Source organism: Oryctolagus cuniculus, chromosome 2 (assembly GCF_051225735.1).
Source record: "Oryctolagus cuniculus isolate XC-2025 breed Fujian yellow rabbit chromosome 2, ASM5122573v1, whole genome shotgun sequence".
Classification (NCBI taxonomy): domain Eukaryota; kingdom Metazoa; phylum Chordata; class Mammalia; order Lagomorpha; family Leporidae; genus Oryctolagus; species Oryctolagus cuniculus.
In genome coordinates this window covers 192,108,292-192,129,316 of record NC_142868.1, presented here as the reverse complement: position 1 = coordinate 192,129,316, position 21,025 = coordinate 192,108,292, and the positions used below count along the sequence as shown (strand labels likewise).

General features: G+C 42.4%; 1 protein-coding gene across 2 annotated transcripts in view; it reads right to left on the bottom strand.

Moving 5' to 3' along the window:
* The window catches only part of NBAS (NBAS subunit of NRZ tethering complex), a 459,817-nt gene that overhangs the window by 376,781 nt on the left and 62,011 nt on the right, over positions 1-21,025 (bottom strand). The window contains exons 10-11 of one of the 2 annotated variants that reach the window (XM_070069748.2): positions 16,459-16,597; positions 2,579-2,647 (exon numbers count right to left, since the gene is read on the bottom strand). In XM_070069748.2, coding sequence (XP_069925849.2) covers positions 2,579-2,647; positions 16,459-16,597 — 208 coding nt within the window. Of the gene's footprint in view, positions 1-2,578; positions 2,648-16,458; positions 16,598-21,025 lie in introns of those variants that run through there. The other variant, XM_089327834.1, reaches the window with a different exon arrangement.

The following is a 21,025-nucleotide window of genomic DNA, read 5'->3' as shown; positions in this document are numbered from 1 at the left end:
ACAGTACTACAAAAACCTATGAACCATAACTGCTTCTGGACTCGGAAGAGACATACCTAACAATCAGATATTGTCTGGAAGGCATTGGTTTGAGAACACTAAATTCAAAAAGTCTTTTTAAAAAGTCCAAATAGTTAGGGGTTCTGGTCCAGTGTGTCACAAAGGTGAAATAGAGGGAATTTAATTGCTTGCTTCTTCCTTCTTTGGATTAATCAGAGTACACTAATGAGAACAAGAAAGAGCTGAGTTCCGGCCAATAGCAAGGGTCATGATTCCACAATCCAGAGCTCCCAGTAGGTAAGACAAGGTAAAAAGAAGATGGCTTTTCTGTATGATCGAACAGTTACATCTGCCTACTAACACATCACATAAATAAAATGAGTTCTATCATGTACAGACAGGGAACAAAAAAAGAGTCATTAATACTGGATTCCAAACAATCCTTGTTCTAAATGTTACTATTACTATACTGGTCCAAATGAAGTGAACATGGAAAACAGAAATCCGGAGTCTGTGGACTCTCCACTCAGCACCCTGGAGCATTCCAACAGTGTCCTGATACTTTCACACACTGCTGCTAGGCTGGACATGCCCAGCTTTCCCCTTTCTGCCTGAGGAACTCTTCCTCACTTCAAGGCAAAAGCCAGAGGTAAATGCTCTCTCTCCTGCACGTCAACAATACTTTGTAGTACATTACAGAATAGGTCATGGTACTGTGCTGCTCTCAACTGCTTCTAGCCTGTCTCACTGAGGAGGTACACTGCATTCAATGTTTATTCTCAGCCTTAACACCATGCCTGATTCTAAGTAAATGCCTGTTAAATAAGAATAAATACTGAAACTCCACATTCTTGTTTAATTATAGTCAACAGAATAAAAGGAAAACCTGTGAATTCTTTAAATTTATTAAAGAAAGAGTTATTATTTATCTATTATTAAGGAGATGGGGAAACATACACTAATACAGTATTAGAAAAACCAACAGAGGTAACACAGTAAATCATCAAAAACAAACATCAAGGTAGTGGCATATGTTTCATGATTTGCAAAATGAAAATAAATCCATGAAATGAGTAAGAAAATGCTAACTAGAAAACAGTGCTAAAGTATGCAAAGCAAACTCAGTATAATTATTCAATTATTCAGATACGATGACAAACCAATCCAGAATATAAGACCGGCTGAAGTTAATGTTGAAGAAATAATCAGGACTTAAAATTTAAAATATATTAAACAATAATGCAGAAACAAAATCCTCATTTATGGGGCCAGCACTGTGGCACAGAGGATAAAGCCTCTGCCTGTGATACCAACATCCCACATGGGTGCTACTTCATGTCCTAGCTGCTCCAATTCTGATCCAGTTCCCTGTTAACGACCTGGTAAAAGGAGCAGAGGATGAAGTGCTTGGGCCCCTGCCACCTCCAGGGGAGACCAAGATGAAGGTCCTGGCTCCTGGCTTTAGCTTGGTTTAGCCCTAAGCTGTTGTGGCCATTTGCAGAATGAACCAGCAGATGGAAGATCTCTCCCTCTGTCTCTGTAACTGAATTTCAGAAACACAAATAAGTCTTTTTTTTTTTGAAAGGTAGAGTTAGAGAGAGAAAAAAAAGAGAAGTGAAAGAGATCTTCCATACACTGGTTCACTACCCAAATGGCCACATTGGCTGGAGCTGGGCCCATCTGAAACCAGGAACCAGAGCTTGTTCCATGGGTGCAGGGTCCCAAATACTTGGGCCATCTTCCACTGCTTTCCCAGGCCATCAGCAGGGAACTTGATCGAAAGCACCTGGGAATCAAACTGGCACCCATATGGTATATCAGTGCTGCAAATGGCAGCTAAACCTTCTACACACAGCATTGGCCCCATAAATAAGTCTTTTAAAAAGAAAGTTCATTTATATTTCTACCCTTGGTTTAGGGAAGAAACTGAAGAGTTGAAAAATTTGGTTAGCTGATTTTCCCTAAGACAAGAGTATGATCTGATGTTCCTACGTAAGTCAAGTGCTGTGGGAGAGCCATGCAGAGAGAGGAAATGTAACCATCTCCATCACAGATAGTGCCTTAAGTGCGAAGCTTATTCTCAGTATGAAACTATCTAAAACCTTGCCATAGAGCCACTCTTATCCTACCTATTAAGTGACAAAACATCAAAACAATGGCACTTAAAATCTCAGATCAGTAAGGCTCATTTCCTCTCGGAGCATCAATAATCTCAGATTTGGGGAGTAATGTATTTATTGTTATTTTAAAACATAGCAAAAAAATAGAATTATGAATGACAAAAAAAACTAAGTATTTTTAAAGCTAAAATAAGAAATTCACAGATACATGACACTTGTAGGAGAATGCTCTGGTCTCCACAACCAGGCCCCAGGAAGACTGGATTCATTCTCCACAAAACTTTTTTTAAAACTTGAGATAAGATGATACATAGTAAAATAAACACTATGAATTCTTACTAATACCTACACTTGCAAAGTGTATAATTATGAAAACATTCAAGTTCATTCAAATTTGACCTTAAAGGTATACTGGTGAAAATGTATGAAAGACACAAAGTTAAGCCAATCTGCATTACCTGTTCTTGTCCCTGGCGACTGTATAGCTTAGTACCTAACAGCCTTAATAATCCGAGTGTCTTCGGCACCTACAAAATAAATCACATCATATAAAAACAGATTAATGGAATGATTTCTCATGTATAAATTATTTTCATCACAAAATAAAAGCCAGCAAATCTAGTATTTCAAATACGATTAAAATAGTACTAAAAAATGTCAAGGATCTTAGTGAGATTCTCTTTCTGCTTGAAAAAAAATTACCAGTCGATAAAAGTTTACAAAATATATGCATAACCAAATGTTAGTTTAATACATAAATAAGCCTAGTACAACTTATGCAATTGAAAACCACTGCAAGCTTTTCACAAATGAAGCTGCTCTAGGTTACCATTTTATTCTAACATCATTATGGAGGTCAAAATTTCCAGCAGACATTTTATTCGTTAAGAATTAATCATATACCTGAAAAATAGTCAAGAAAACTTATCACTTATAAACCGGTATTTAAAATAATATAACATAACTATTTTTGCCTTAAATTTAAGAAATACACTTACAAAAGCAAGGTCAGACAATTATAATTTTAAAAATGAAAAATAACAAGTGTTTAGAATGTAAAGAATTTGGAACACTTATACACTGCCATTGGGAATATCACATGGAATAGCCACTGTGGAAAAGGACTGGCAACTCCTCAAAAAGCTAAACATAAAATTATCATGATCCGGCCAGCGCCACGGCTCACTAGGCTAATCTTCCACCTGCGGCGCTGGCACACTGGGTTCTAGTCCCGGTCGGGGAGCAGAATTCTGTCCCAGTTGCTCCTCTTCCAGTCCAGCTCTCTGCTGTGGCCCAGGAGTGCAGTGGTGCTTGGCCCAAGTGCTTGGGCCCTGCACCCGTATGGGAGACCAGGAGAAGCACCTGGCTCCTGGCTTCAGATCAGCGCAGTGCGCTGGCTGCAGCAGCCACTGGGGGGTGAACCAACGGAAAAGGAAGACCTTTCTCTCTGTCTCTCTCTCTCACTATCCATTCTGCCTATTAAAATAAAAAAAAAAAAAAACATTAAAAAAATTATCATGATCCAGCAACTCCAACCTAGGCTGATATTCAAAAGAACTGAAAATAGATATTCAAACAAGTAACTGTACATGAATGTTCCTAACAACACTATTCCCCATAGCCAAAAAGTAGAAGCAACTCAAATGTCCATTAACTGAAGAATGGATAAACAATACACATGTGGTGTATATATATGTGATGGAATATTACTTATCCATGAAAAGGAATGAAACACTGATACATGCTACAACAAGCTGAAGTTCAGACATTAGAGTAGGTAAAGGAAGCCAAGTACAAAAGGTCACATATGATATGATTCCATCTCTATAAAAAAATTCAGAAGAGGTAAACACACAAAGTCAGAATACAGAATAGTGGCTGTTAAGAGCTAGAGGGAATGGGAGAATACTGAGTATCTACTTAATAGATACAGGATTTCCTTCTGGGGTAATAAAAATATCTGGGAACTAGACAGTTACATAACACAGTGAATGTACTAAATACTACTGAACTGTGTATCCCAAAATGGGTACATTCAAAAAATATCTGAGCACCTAATACACCAGGCAATGTGGTGAGTCCGAGGTGCGTAATTTTGATTAAGTGATTGCTTTCATGTAGTTTATACAAGTAAGCAAGATAATTCACTGTTAGTGAAACCAGTGCCATCTTATCTGGGGCACCATCTTAAGCCTCAGGCACCATTTAAGGCCCTGGCCCAACTGCCACCTTGTACAATAAGTTTCAGTTTCTCCAAGGTACATTTCAGTTTCCTAAGTCCAGCCTGGTTTACCAGAAATCAGGTGACCAAATGTCCCAACCATACGTGTTGTCTTCACCCCACCCAATGGAATTTACTGTTCTTACTTCCTTATCTCTGCTACACTATGTAAGAACTGTTCTCCTAGCACAGGCTATTTCTCTTGTGAATGGAGAGGCAGCCTTATTGGCCAACAATAAAAGTCTCCCTTGTAGTGGTCTTTCATTGGTGCGGTGACTCAGATCCAGGCTCTCCCATTGACCTTGCTCTCCCCTGGGGGATATGAGCTGCTTCAGGATCCTGGATTCCTGCCAAGCACAAGAACCACCCCCAGACATCCTTCGTGGCTTCCAAACACTCTGTGATCTCCATCCACTCACCAGCCCTTCAAAAATTCTAAGACAGTGTGAGCAGAGGATTCTCTCATTGCGACTTTTTATGGGTTGCAGTTCTACATGACTTTGTCCTGAGGTCCTGGTACCAGGCATCACAACTCCTATGGTCTCATGCCCCTCTACAGACTTTGTGTCCCAGGCAACAGCAGGTGTGGGTGACATCTTCTACAGACACTACACCCTGGGCTCCAGTGGGTACGGGTGGCAACCCCACCCTCTGCTCCCTTACTCTCCTTGTTGGATTGTTGTGATCTCAGGGACTCCTGCTATCTGCCAGTCCAATCTCTACAGGCCACTATGGGAGCTTCCTCATCCCATGTTCCATCCAACTCTCCCTCGGTTGTCTCCTAAACAATCTTGTTCCTCTCCAATTGGCCCGGGATCTCAAATGCCATGGCCTCATCTTTCACTGCAATCAAGTATGCCCCATGTATGAACTCAACAACCAGTCCAAGGGGCTGGTGCTGTGGTGCAGTGGGTAAAGCCGCCAACTGTAGTGCCAGCATCCCATATGAGCACCAGTTCGAGTCCCGGTTGCTTCCCTTCTAATCCAGCTCTCTGCTATGACCAGGGAAAGCAGCAGAGAATGGTCCAAAGTACTTGGGCCCCTGCACCTGCATGGGAGATCTGGAAGAAGCTTCTGGGTCCTGGTTTCAGAACAGCTCAGCTCTGGCCATTGCAGCCATTTGGGGATTGAACCAGCGGATGGAAGACCTTCCCGCCCCCCGGCTCTCTGTAACTCTGCTTTTCAATAAATAAATAAATAAATCTTTTAAAAAAAAAAAAAAAAAAAAACAGTTCTGAGACTTGCGCTGTGGCGCAGTGGGTTAAAGCCCTTGCCTGAAGCGCCAGCATCCCACATGGGTGCTGGTTCGACACCTGGCTGCTCCTCTTCCGGTCCAGCACTGGAATGTGGCCCAAATGCTTGGGCCCCTGTACCCACATGGGAGACCCAGAGGAAGCTCCTGGCTTCGGATCGGCTCAGCTCCAGCCATTGCGGCCATCTGGGGGGTGAACCAGCGGATGGAGGACCACTCTCTCTGTCTACCTCGTCTACCTCTCTCTGTAACTCTTTCAAATAAATAAAATAAATCTAAAAAAAAAAAAAAAAAAAAAAAAAAAAAAAAAAAAAAAGTCCAAATGACCACTTAATGGCACATTCGACCCCGACATGATTCGGGATCTCTACCACTCTGTGACCCTTTGGGAAAGTGGAAGGAGATTCCCTACATTCAAGCTTTTTCCCATCTCTGATCTAAACCTTATCTCTGCGTCTCATGTTCTCCAGCTCAGGTCCTCCTGGCCACTAAGGCTCCTACTAAAGATCCAGAGCCAGAGCCAGAGCCAACACCCTTTTGTTCTACCTTCAGTCCTGCAGATGAGCCCAGCCACCACAGGCACAGTTCAGCACCTCCCTGATCAAGCCCCAGCACAGGCACCTCCTACTCAGCAACCTCAGAGCCCCATCTGCTGCAGCCCCTCTGCCGCGGCTCTCACTGCCTCATCGATACCTCCACCTCCTGTCCAGGAATTCCAGGAGGCAGCATCTGCTTCTACCTCCCTTATCTCCTACTCACCCTTATCTCAAAACCAGCCCCTGTCCATTTCTACTGCCCCTGCTCCCCCTCCCTTACCTCAAACCAGTCATCGCGACAGCTTCCGTCCTACCCCGTTTCACTGAGCAAGCATACTGTTCCTGCCCTGCCACCACTCCTGCAAGCCCCTGACCCCCCTTCTCTTGTCCCCAGTCCCCAAGTCACTCACTCTCGTGCAGCAGCTAGGGAGCCTGCCTCCACGTTTCCCCTTTGAAAGGTGGCAGGAGCAGAGGGCATAGTCAGGGTCCACGCTCCTTTCTCACTTGCTGATCACTCACAAATTGAACAAAAACTGGGTTCCTTCACCTCTAACCCAACATTGTACATTAAAGAGTTTCAATCTCTAACCCAGTCCTATGATCTGACTTTCCACGATGTCTTTATGATCCTTTCCAATACCCTCCTTCCAGAGGGGCGAAGGCAAGTTTGGGAACAGGTCCATCTCCACGCTGATGAGACCCACCAAACTGACCTTGACCATCCCATAGGAGTAGATGTGGTCCCCAAACAGGACCCCAACTGGATTTACAACTCTCCCAATGGTATAACGGCCAGAAATCGTTTCATTACCTGCTCATTAGCTGGCCTCAAAAAATCTAACAGAAAGGTTGTTAATTATGATAAACTGGAAGAATTTATTCAAGATAAAAAGTAAACCCTTCCAGCTTTCTACAGGATCTGAAGCAGACCCTTCTTCAATATACTAACTTAGACCCAGAACCTCCCAATGGTCAGGGTTTGCTCATGAGCCATTTATTTGCCCAGTGTTTCCCTGGTATCAAGGCAAAATTAGAGCAGCTCGAGAGGGGCTCATTAACTCCACAGGCAGAAATTGTAGAGGTGCCCTTTAAAGTATACGATGAGAAGGATGAGAGAGCGCAAAAGGCCAAGTTTCAGACACTGGCCAAGGCCTTTCAACAACCTGCTACATCCAGTGGCTCAGGCGACCACAAGATTGATAGAGTTGACAATAAGGGCCCCCAGGGTCCATGTTTTAAATGTGGCCAAATAGGCCATTGGGCCAAAACGTGCCCCAGCCCCAGGGACCCACCAAGTCCTTGTCCTGAATGTCACCAAAAGAGCCAATGGACAGTGGACCGTCCTCTTGTCCATCAAGTCAACAGGCCATCCACCCCACCTATGCCCCAGGTTGACCTTCAAGGGTTGGCTATTGAGGGCTGAAGAAGCCCAGACTCCCACCACCTCACCATGACCATCACTCCACGGGAGCCCAGGATAATTGTGATGGTAACAGGTAGGCCAATTTCTTTTCTTATTGACACAGGTGCAACTTTCTCAGTCCTCATCCAGTACTGGGGACCAACCTCTGCTGCCTCAACCTCCATAGTTGGGGTGGAGGGAAAACCTTCCAGACCCCTACAGACTCCCAACCTGCTATGCATACTTAATACAACACCCTTTTATCACTCTTTTCTCATTATACCTTAATGTCATACTACCCTCCTGAGAAGAGACATTCTGTATCAGTTTGGTACTCAGGTGGTTTTCACCCTCCAACCACTGGCCCAGTCTTCCAACCTGCCTTCACCTCCCCTTTTACTACTTCTCTCTCAAGACGACCTGGTCCCAACTATCCTGCCTAACTCAGGAGCCCTATCTGCTGTCAATCCATGGGTGTGGGACCTCAGCCACCCTACGATAGCAGCTGATCATTCTCTGGTACAGATTAAGGTTAGGAACACCTCAACCTTCCCTTCTCAGCCTCAGTATCCCTTCCCCCTCTCCAGCCTTTGAGGATTAAAGCCTATCATCACTAAACTCCTCCTCCAGGGTTTACTCTGTAAAACCAACTCCTCTTATAACATCCCCATCCTGGCAGTAAAAATACCTAACGCATCTTTTCACCTGGTCCAAGATCTGAGTCTTATGAATTCTACAGTGGTTTTCATACATCCCATAGTACCCAACCCATACACCCTCCTCTCCCCTATCCCTGCCTCCACTTCTCATGTCTCAGTTTTGGACCTTGAAGATGCATTCTTCACTATCCCTCTACATTCCTCCTCTCAGGATCTGTTTGCTTTCACATGGTCCAATCTTGATTCCTGCATTTCCACTCAATTTAACCTAAACCGTCCTCCCCCAAGGGTTCAAAGACAGCCTCCAATTGATTGATCAGGCCCTGACCAATGATCTAGGTACTCTTGATTTATCCCTCTCCTTTCTCCAATATGTCGATGACCTCCTCCTTTGCAGCCCTTCAAAATTGGATAGCCAACAACAGACTGCTACTCTTCTTAACTTTCTAGAAGCCAAGATGTATCAGGTATCCTTCACCAAAGAACAGCTTTGCTTATCTGAGGTAACCTATCTCAGCATACATCTCACTCCCACTCACAAGGCTATCACCATAGACAGAAAGCATCTCATAGATAACCTCCCACCTCCTTCTATCAAAGAGGAAATTCTTTCCTTTCGAGGATTGGCAGGATTCCTACATTCATGGATTCCAAACTTCTCTCTTTTAGTCTGACCACTCTACGAAGCCACCAAGGGATCCCTCCAAGAACCTTTCATAACTCCAGGCACCTCCCAATATCATAAACTCCAACAGGCTATTCTACAAGCCCCTGCCTTACATTTACCAGAACTCACACAGCCCTTCCTCATCTACGTCACTGAAAGCCATGGAATAGCCTTGGAGGTTATCAGTCATCAAACTGGTCCCTCTTGTGCTCCTGTAACCTATCTCTCAAAAACTCCAGATCCTACAGTTAAGAGTGGGGCACCCTGTTCACAGGTGCTAGCTTCAGCAGCAGTTCCCATACAGGAGTCAAAAAAATTGACTTTTGGGTCACCACTTAGTATCCTCTCCTCTCATCACCTGTCTAAGCTTCTAACCTATAAAGGCCTCCAGTCTCTTCCACCATCCCACATTCTGGCCTTCCTGGTAGCACTAATTGAAGACCCTACCCTCATTTTTTTTTTGGACAGGCAGAGTTGACAGTGAGAGAGAAACAGAGAGAAAGGTCTTCCTTGCCGTTGGTTCACCCTCCAATGGCTGCCGCGGCAGGTGCATTGCGCTGATCTGAAGCCAGGAGCCAGGTGCTTGGGCCATCCTCCACTGCACTCCCGGGCCACAGCAGAGAGCTGGCCTGGAAGAGGGGCAACTGGGACAGAATCTGGTGCCCCGACTGGGACTAGAACCCAGTGTGCCAGCGCCACAGGCAGAGGATTAGCCTACTGAGCCACGGCACCGACCCCTACCCTCATTTTTAAATTCTATTCTCCTCTCAATACAGCTACTCTTCTTCCCCCTTCCTTGTCATCTCTTGATCACACAGCTCTTTCTGATTCCTACATTGAAACCATTGAGCACCTACTAGCCATCCCTGAAACATTCAGGAAGGTCCCCTTGTTAAAACCTGACCTGGTATAGTTTACAGATGGCAGCTCTACCTACCATCAGGGAATCAAAAGGGCAGGATATGCTGTGGTGCCAACCATTGACAATCGAGACTGAACCACTCCCTCTCAACACTATTAATCAACAAGCTGAACTTTATGCCCTAACCCATACCTTCATGTCGGCAAAAAATAAATCTATCACAGTTCATACTGACTCCAAGTATGTCTTCCACATCCTATCCCGCTCAGCAATCTAGAAAGGGGCCTTCTCACCACAAAGGGAACAGCCATCTCTAATGAAACTTACATAACTTCTCTCTTAGAAGTGGCTTGTCTACTAAAACTAACTGGAATTATCCATTGCAGAGCTCATCAAACTGATACCTCCATTGTCACAGTAGGTAACAATAAGGTAGATCAGGCGGCCCGTTGGTAGCACTGTCTCCCCTCCCTTCAAGCTCATCTGCTGCTCCATCCACCGTACTAATAAACTGCTCTCAAGACCAACAATGCTAACAGGCCATTCTATTTTATCTCCATCACTTGTTTCATCCCGACCTTCCTTCATTCCTATCAGTTGTCAAACAATCTCTCCCTCTTATGCCACAGGACACCAAGTGTCTTCAGCAACTTACCTCTTCATGTTCTATATGCCAGCAAACAAATCCTAATTCTAACCTCCATCCCCCACCCTTCCCTTCCCATCAAGCCGGAGGATACCTGCCAGCCTCCAACTGGCAAACTGACTTAACCCATACGCCCCAAAAGGACACTTTCAGTATTTCCTGGTATTGGTGGATACGTTCTCTGGATGGGTAGAAGCCTTCCCGACCACTAACGAACATGCACATACAATATCTAACATCTTACTTCAGGAGGTCATCCCCCAATTTGGAGTCCCAACCTCCCTCCAATCAGACAATGGTCTTGAATTTACAACACCAGTAACTCAACTACTGAGTAAGACACTCAACATGCCCTGGCATTTCCATATTCTTTATCATCCCCAGTTCTCAGGGAAGGTGAAAAGGAAAAATTGTGCACTAAAAAGTATTCTAACTAAATTCCCCCTTGAGCTTCACCTAGACTGGACTAAACTACTTCGTAGCTCTGCTCCATGTGAGAGCCCTTCCAAACAGGCCTCTCAAGCTCTTTTAAACTGGTTTCTCTGGCCACATACCACAATCTCCACTTTTGCTGCCCCGTCTACTCTCGCCTCTCCTCAGTTATCTCCAAGCAGATATATGGGAATATACAGACACCTACTGCCCTGTTCCAGGTCCAACCACTTTAGCTTCCCTTCTATTGCAGTGGGAGACAAGGTCTTCCTGTCCTCTTCACACCCATCCTTGCCCCCTACTCTCACTAAGCTACAGGCTAAATGGACCAGCCTTTAGCAGGTTACTGTCACTACTCGTACAGCAGCAAAGTTACAGGGAGCCCCCCACTGGGTCCACTTCACCAACCTTAAGCGTCCCCCCATCCCTTTATACAATTACTCTCACGGGGCCACTCACAGCCAAGTTTACCCATACTCAAGCTCTACAACCAATGGTGCCCAAAAACTCAGACCCTTCCACACTTGATGAACCTTCCTCCAGAAAACCGCCACCTCCAGCCATCCGCCACTTCCAACACTGGCTAAGTGCTGATCCTCTCTTTCACTGCTACCAACTCTTCCTACAACTTCTATGGAAGGAATATCAAACACACTCCGTGCCCCTCCTGGCTCTTTTCAGATATTAAAGATTTACACCTCCAGGGAACTTTCTCAGACTTCGCTCCTCTTGAGATCTACACTTTCCCCTATCTCCTCTTAATATCTCATTCCCTTTTCCACACGCTGAGATGAAATTCCCTCTTCCATACACCAAGATAAATTTTCCCTTTTCATACACCAAGATAATCTCATTGCTTCTGCTCTTTTGTGTCCATCCTGTATCCACACTGGCCCCAGGAACACATTATGCATGGCTATTTCATATTTACACTACTTCCACTCCCACTAAATTATTTAACCCTACCTTCTGCCCCATCATGGGCTGTGCAGGCCCTATCACTCTGTACTTCAATTTTGCTCAGGTCTGCTCACGCAATTGTTTTGACTGAACTAGATATACTTTATCTCAACTGGAGACATGCATATTATCTCTGCTTAAGCAAGAATAACACAGGATCATGTAATGATGCTTACTGGAAAGATTGCTCATCATGAAGACGTCTTGTAAGTACTACTATACTGACCATTGGTATGGCCTCCCAGGAAAACAACTCTCTAAGGTCTTGCCCAAAGTTGAAGACACATCACAGGCACAACCCCTCTTGATTTTCACTATAACTGATCCGTACCTTCAGGTTTGGCAAGATGGAGTCGAGGGATCCATCATTCTGTATATGGGCTCCAATTTGAAAGATCTCCATGGAACCATAAAAATTATCAGGGCCTTCACTCAGCCCCTGACAGCTCCCACAGATGTGGTGGCTGATACAGTAAAGGAGTCCTCTAAACACCTGGCCTAGCTAATTAACCTGGCCAAACCTGGACAAATCAATCTGTCCCTTACCCTACTTTATCAACTACCCAATTCTATTTTACCCTCTGCCTTTTACCAACAACAATGCTTTATATGCACTCCCCTTCAGAAACCTCCCATCGCAGCTACTCTACTCACTAATGTTTCTGTTTCCACAAACTCCTGTACCCCTAATCCTCAGAAAATCATCGGGCATCTTCTTCTACATTCTGGAGGACAAGATGTAAAGTGTTGGATTACCAACATAACAAAACAACCCGACAAGCTTATGCCACATAACATTCCCTGTGTTATCAATATGACCATCACTTCCACTACGTCCTTTTCTAGCCCACTTGGAGCCTCACTTCTTTGTAATTATACCTTATACACCTGTAACAGTTCTACACTCGGTCCATGTGTATTGGTGATTCTTTCCCCCTAACTAACACTACATGACTACTTCAAATCCCTTTTATAGACTAACCCCTCTATCCACAAGAGATGAGTGATCTTTCTCTCAGTCTTAGATGGAATCAGCTTTGCAGCTTCCCTCTCTTTGGTGGTGATCTCAGGAACTTCTCTGGGCCACAATGTTCTCTCTATTAACCGGTCCCAAGAACAATTCTAACAACTACAAGAGGAGGTCACCAGATCCAGTGAGATGTCGGCAGATGCCATCAAGGGACTTCAAAATCACATTACCTCACTAGCAGGTGTAGTGCTACAAGAGATGAGCTCTGGACCTTATAACTCCTGGAAAAGTGGGAACTTGTGTTTTGCTGGGAAAACAATGTTGTTATTATGTTAATAAATCAGGCCAGGTAGAATAAAATGTTAAAACTCTCCAAAAATTGCTACATCTATTAAACAATCTGCCTAGGGTCTAGAGAACCTCTCCTCACTTCCTCCCTATGGACTCCCCTCACCACTTGGTTAATGCCACTCCTAGGACCACTGGCTGCTATTCTAACCCTGGCTTTTATACCACCTTGTCTGTTTAAGTGCATACAGGAGGTGATAATGGAATGAAGCAGAGCCTTCATCAACCAGGTTGTCAACCAAATGCTGCTACAGGGATATATTCAGCTCCCAAGCCAAGAGATCACATCTTAATATGTCGCCCCACCAGCAAAGAGTGACTTGTCACCCTGTGACAGCAGGAAGTAACTCCAGAAGATAGATCATCATCCCTCTACCCTCTCCTGGGCTTTTAGAGCTGATATAATCTCATACAACGCTTGCTTTATAAACAACGAAAGAGGCAAATATTGGTGAAATTGGTGCCATCTTATCTGGGGTACCATCTTAAGCTTTGGGCATCATTTTAGGCTCTGGCCCAGTTGCCATCTTGTACAATAAGCTTCAGTTTCTCCAAGATAAGTTTTAGTTTCCTCAATCCAGCCTGGTTTACCAGAAATCAGGTGTCCAAATGGCCCAACCATACATATTGCCTTCCCCCCACCCAATGGAATTTACTGTTCTTACTTCCTTATCTCTGCTATGTTATATAAGACCTGTTCTCCTGGGTCAGGCTGCTCTTTGTCTTGTGCAGGAAAAGGCAGCTTTGTTGGCCAACAGTAAGCTTTTTCCTTACTCTAGTGTTTGGAGTGTTTTGTGATTGCCTTTCAATAAAATTATAAGGTAGATAGTATGGAAGACAATATTAGTAATCACCATTTGGACACACAGAAAACAACTTGCAAGCCCCCTGAAACCAGGAGGCAAGCATATGATTAGTTATAATAAATGAATTGTGAGCAGAGTGATGCTTCTAGTGTAAAACAGCAAAAAATTTTATGTTTTTATCCCTTTCTTTCCACTCTAAGGCCATGAATTGAGATAATGGGACCTCCAAAGGGATCACATAAATAAGAACAGTGTCTTCTAACAATAATTGATAGAATTAAAAAGGAGAAAACAACCCAACATTGGAAGCGGGATACACAGCAGACTCATAGAATGACAAATGCCCTAAACAACACTCTGACCTAAGAATCAGCCCTTAAGGCATTCGGGTCTGGCTAAAAAGCCCATGAGAGTTTTGCAGGCATAGAAAGCCAAGACACTATGGCAAAAAAGGACCTAAATAAAAGATCTCTGTGAGTGAGATCCCAGAAGAAAGGGCCATCAAAGGAGGTACCTTTCTCTGAAGGTTGGAGAGAACTTTCACTTTGATTATGACCTTGTCTAAATAAGGTCGAAGTCTGTAAACTCAAGAGGCTTCCATAGCCTTAGCAGCTCATGACAAGAACCTCGGGTGATTATTGACTTCATAAATAAGTGTCAATTGTTAAGTCAACAACAGGAGTCACTGTGCACCTACTCCCCATGTAGGACCTATGTCCTTAATGTGTTGTACTATGAGAATTAACGGTAAAACTAGTCTTCAAACAGTACTTTATACTTTGTGTGTCTGTGTGTGTGCAAACTGTTGAAATATTTACTTAGTATAGAGTTGATCTTCTGTATATAAAAATGAATCTTAATGAAGAATAGGATGGGAGAGGGAGTAGGAGATGGGATGGTTTGCGGATGGGAGGGTGGTTATGGGGGAAGAACTGCTATAATCCAAAAGTTGTACTTTCGAAATTTATATTTATTAAATAAAAGTTTTCTATTAAAAAAAAAAAAAGATAGTGGGACCTCAAGAGACTGCCACTCTCCAAACCATCACACATTAGTCAGGCCAGGAGAGGCATAAGATGAACAGTAGGCCTTGCCACAAATAAGGGGTAAATTTTATGTAGTAAGTCACATAAATATAAGGACTTTTCATTTGTGTGTTCTTGTGATTGAATGCTCAGAACAAGTCTAGCCTACACTGACAAGTACAGCCTAAAGGAGAGTGTGATGTAAACCAGAAGCTCAATAAATGATTACAGAAAGCATGAATGAATGCTGAATAATCCATATAAATGTGGACCAAGACAAATGGAAAGAAGTGACTATGATAACTAAGAACCTGAACTGGGGAACTTCTGCCCCTTCTAGAGGCAAACCAGGGCAACTTAATGAACAAGGTTACTTAGAATTAAATGAGCTAATAATACATGTAAAAGCATTTGGAATAGTTGCCAAAAACAAAAACAGAGCTTACACTGTTTGTATTTCTGTTTATTATATTCCATTCGCAAGTGGAAGCTAATTATCAACAGCGCAAACAGTCTAATACACATTAAATGTTAAAAGACATGACTGTGTATCTACTATATGAACTAAGATGACTAATAATGGATCCCAAAAGTCACACTTTATGAAGCTGAATTATATTGAGTTGAATACATCTGACAGGGACCTGTAGAAGAGACATCATAATCACCTGTCAAAAAAAATCTAGGGGCTGGTATTGTGGCATAATGGATTAAGCCACCATTTGCAATGCCATATGGGCACAGGTTCAAGTATTGGCTGTTCCAGTTCTGATCCAGCCCCCTGCAAATGAGCCTAGAAAAGCAACAGAAGATGGCCCAAGTGATTGTGCTCCTGCCCTCATGTGGGAGACCAGGAAGAAGCTCTTGGCTCCTGGCTTTGGCCTGGCCCAGCCCTGGCCATTGCAGCCATTTGGGGAGTGAACCAGCAGACAGAAGACCTCTCTCCATCTCTACCTCTCTTCTTTTCTTTCTGTAACTCTGCCTTTCAAATAAATTTAAAAAAATAAATAAATCTAAAAATATTTTTAAGTTTGAAAGTAAAATTCTGATTCATTAAAGGAAGTATTACAATTACATGTAGTAATGAATTACATGTTATTCCCAATGACAGTAGGCAACAGAATAGCAAGATTTATTCATTTCCAATAAAATTATCTCCTCCTCTATATCTTACAAAGGGTTCATCTGTTTCAGACTAATTTGAAAAGTGAAATTCTGGGACTGGAGTTGTGGCACAGCAGGGTAAGTCACAGCCTGCAACGCCAGCATCCCTTATGAGCACCAGTTCCTGGCTGCTCCACTTCTGATCCAGTTCCCTGCTAATGCACTTGGGAAAGCAGGGGAAGATGACCCAAGTGCCTGGGTCCCTGCCACACAAGTAGGAGACCCAAACTGAGTTATAGGTTCCAGTCTTCAGCCTGGCCCAGCCATGGAAGTTGCAGCCATTTGAGGAGTGAACCAGTAGATGGACAAACCCTCTCTCTCTGTATCTTTCAAATAAATAAGTCTTCTTAAACAAACAAAAAAGTGAAATTCTGTAAGTAATACTCACCGTGGTCACCTTGTCACCACCATTAGTAATCTGCTTATAATAAGGTGACCCTGAAAGAACTCTCCAGGCAGAAAGGCCACAGCTAGCAGCTTTGGAAATTCCTACTCCAGGAGTTTCACATCCACCAACTAGTAAAAGTCTACAAAAGAAAAAGAAATTGGAAACATGGCAAAGGACAGCAAAACAAAGGGAGCAGAAACATTTTCATGAAGAAAACTAAAGGAAAATCAGTATACTATAAACCTAACAGGTAAATATTTAAAAGGAAACAATCAAAAGAAAACCAAATGGATTTTCAATTAGAATGTCACTGTCATTTAAAAAGAATAAGTTTAAAACGCTCCTAAAAGCTTTTTTAAATTTTTAAATGCTTTTTAAAGGCACCTGAAACTCATATGGGCACTTAAAAATCAGGAAAAAAATGCTTTAAGGTTGGTCACTGAATATTAAAGAAACTGTATCAACACTAACAAACCTTAATAAGCAGATGTGTAGCCTCACACAGACACATCTATGTAATTACAGCAATGTATCTGAGACAAGAAAGACACAGCTACAGAACAGAAGGAAATGATAGCCAACAGAGGCAACAGTGCCTGGATGGCGAAGACCCACACAGCAATACCTTCTCAGAAGTAAGACATTTTAGAACTTCAGCTGCACACTGTGATAGGTCCACTTTTCTACTTGTTACAATCCATTAGCAGTTAGAGGCCAGTTGCCAACAGGGAAAACAGCCTAACATATATTAAAAGTTAAAAAACATTACTGTGTACATTTGAAAGTAAAAGTTCTGATACATTAAAAGGAAGACTTTTATCAGTTATCAATAAATTCTGTGATGTTCTCAATGATAGGTGACAATGGAAATAACAAGATAGGAGCCACAGACTCTTTCACATTTAAACACGCAGATTCCTTTATGCTTCGGAAATTGCCCACGGCCTCAGAGTGAGAAAAAGACTTCCAAACAAGGCTTCACGTCTATGTCTACATGGTGTTCTGCTCACACAACCTACTGCTGCCCCATATGACAGACACCCATCAAACTCCTTTAACATTTAAACTCGCAAAATGCCAGTCACTACCAGCCTCCCATTTTATCAAAAAAAAGATGCACTTCAGCACACACAGTAGTTTCCCTTTTCCAAACCTTTTTCACAGAAAACTCAAATGTGAAAAAAATTTAAGTTTCTGAATAGAAATTAAAAGATGAAAAGAAACAACACTTCATAAAGTTATTTAGAGTTGGCATATCAAAAGATTGATGAAATTACATGGTTATATTAAATAAGGTAAACTTTTAACTGTTAGAACATTATAAATAAACATCAGTACCTAATGATGTAATGCCATGAGTTCTCAATATGACCCTATCAAGACCAGCAGAGGTACATGCCCACAGGAAGTCAAGAACTACATTACTGCAAAAAGCAGCACCTGCCTTCTGTTAACTCTGCTCACCTAGTGCAGTAGGCAGAATAATGCTCCAACACCAAAAGATGTCCACATTCTCATCCCTGCCTGAACCTGTGAATATATTATATTTCAAAGATAGAAAGTTGCATTTGGGACTAAAGTTGCCTATCAACTGACCTTAGCAAGGAGACTATCCTGGATTATCCAGGTGACTCCAATGTAATCATGAGATTCCTTGAAGGTGAGAAGGAGGCAGAGGGTCAAGGTCAGAGTAATGCAACAAGAGAAAGACTCAAATGGCCACTGCAGGCTTTGGGTGGTAGAAGGGCTACAAGCCAAGGAACATGGGCAGCCTCCAGAAACTGGACAAGTCAACATGAATTCTCCCTGTGCACCACAGGAAAGAACACCACCATGCCTTGATTTCAGACTTCCAACCTCGGGAAGCGTAAGGTAATAAATTTGTTGCACACCATTAAGTTTGTTACAGCAGCCACAGAAAACTAACATCTACCTCATTTCATTCCCAGCCCAAAACTCAGATGATCAGACTAATTTCACCAACAAGCTCTCTTCTTATCTGACAACTTACTTTCTAACATGTGTTTCTGAACTAAGCTAACAACATTTACCAAAAAAATCACCACTACCATATACTCTAAGATCTAAAAATTTCAAAACTGCATAAAATTCTAAAAATCTCAAAATTCATGTCACATAAATAGAACTTGTTCAAAGAAACACAACTTGAGCCTTCACTCAAAGCCTTTTTCCAACTGCTTTTATATATGGCTCTAACAAGGTTACATCACAGCAAATCAGAAGCAACAAATTTTGAGAAGACAGCCTCAAGCAACCTATTTGCACAGTTTCTAGTGGAGGCAAAGCCTCAGCGCTAACACATAATTAACCCTGTTCACCAGGGCGAAAGATTTTGGTCCAAAGTCAAGCTACTAGTGTATTATTTGCCCAGAGCAATCAGTCTGCTCAAATGATTCTGTTACACTAAAATATTTCCTCAAAAAGGCGTATCTAGTACAGATAAAATCATACTTTCCCTATGACCCTGACTCCCAATTCTGATAAAATACCAATGAAAAAAGAAGAACATTTTAAACAATACTACAAAGACACAATCAACAAAATCTGGACAGTGGGAAAGTAAATGACCTGGTTTACTCGGCACACACACGTGAACACACAAACACATGTACACACACAGCACAAGGGCAACAGAGGGAGAAAATGGGGAACACATCAATAAATTAAGAGCAATTGCACATGGGATATAAAATGTTGACAAAATGTTGTTATTTTTGGATGTGACAATGATAATCACGCATTTAGGTTTTTCTAGAGTTCTTATTTCATAGAAATAACACAGAAATATTTACAGATTAAAAAAACATTGTCCAGGACTATTTCAAATAATACAGGAATGGCTGGGGATACAGACCGAGCAAGCTTGGTTATGAGCTGACTGCTAAAGCTGATTCATAGGCACAGGGAGACCTGTACTATTCTGGTTTTGAATATGCTTCAAATTTTCCATAAAGAATTTTTTACCCAAAAGTCCACTGGTTAGGAAAAACTCCTTGAATAAAAACTAACAAAGAAGATAATTTTGATTATCCAGAACTCAGAATTTAATCACAATGCCTTTTCTTTTTTTTTTTTTTTTTTTTAATTTACTTCATTTGAAATTCAGAATTACAGAGAGAGCCCGATCTTCCAACTGCTGGTTCACTCCCCAAACTGCCACAATAGCCAAAGCTGGACCAGAGCAAAGCCAGGAGCTTCTTGGGCTATTTTTCTACTACTTTCCTAGGCACATTAGCAGTAACTGAATTGGAAGTGCAGCAGCCAGGATTTGAATCAGCGCCTAGATATGATGCTATAGGCAGTATCCCCCAGCAACGGCCCCATATTGCTTTATCAAATAGAAAACTTGTGATCTATAAAATATCTTTAAAAAATAAGTAATCTACAATTATAATAAAAATAACAATAGAGAATTCAACAAGTCCTCAAAAGTGATCTGATAATAAGTAACTTCCCTCTGATGAACACGTAACTTACAGAGTTGTGCTGACAACAGACTAAACACAATCATGAGCCATATATTTAACATTTGGGTCATAGACCTCATGCAGAATGGCAATCCTGTAAGACTATACCCCAAGGATGCTACCATAGCCACCTGAGTGTGTGTGAATATACCCTGTGATGGCCACATGACAATGAAATAACCCAACAATGCATTTCTCAGAATGTATTCCTATTGTCAAGGGATGCATGACTGCATAGTGACATATTTATAACAGATAATTCCTACATATTGATTATATTTTACCAACATATGTGTGAACCTTTAAATTGCTTGAGTACTTTTAAGAGTTACAGAGCTGGGGTCGGCACTGTGGCATAGCAGGTTAAACCTCCACCTGTGGCACTGGCATCCCATATAGGTGCCCATTCGTGTCCCTGCTGCTCTGCTTTTGATCCAGCTCTCTGTTCATGGAATGGGAGGGCAGTGGAGGATGGCCCAAGTGCTTGGGCCCCTGCCCCAATGTGAAAGACCCAAGGGAAGCTCCTGGCTCCTAGCTTCAGATCAGCCCAGGTCCAGCTATTGCAGCCATTTGGGGAATGGACCAGTGGATCTAAGACCTCTCTCTCTGTCTCTCCTTCTGTAACTCTGCCTCTCAAATAAATAAATAAATAAATCTTTAAAAAAAAAAAAAGTTACAGAGCTAATTGAGAATCCAGATTTCTTATCTTTTGGTCACAAAGCCAGAAGACATTTCCTCTCTGTGAATTCTGATAAATACAGTCATGCATAAATCAAATTGGCTACAATATGATAAGCTCCATTGAGAACAAGAGATTCAGTTACTGCTTCCAACCTTTGCTCCATTCATGCCAAATTAAAGAGCATGTGTAAAACGCAGCCGAATGGTGAAACTACTCGTGTGCTGTTTCCACAGATGGCAAGGCAAGCCTGGAACATGATGTTCCAGCCACGTGGATATGCATGAGTTCACATATCTAAGCAGGCCGAGGTGCTCAGTGTGCTAAAAGAGGAGGAAACCGGAAGATTTCATCAGCACCTTCACAGAACAGGTAACTGGCACCGTGTACCAAAAAATGT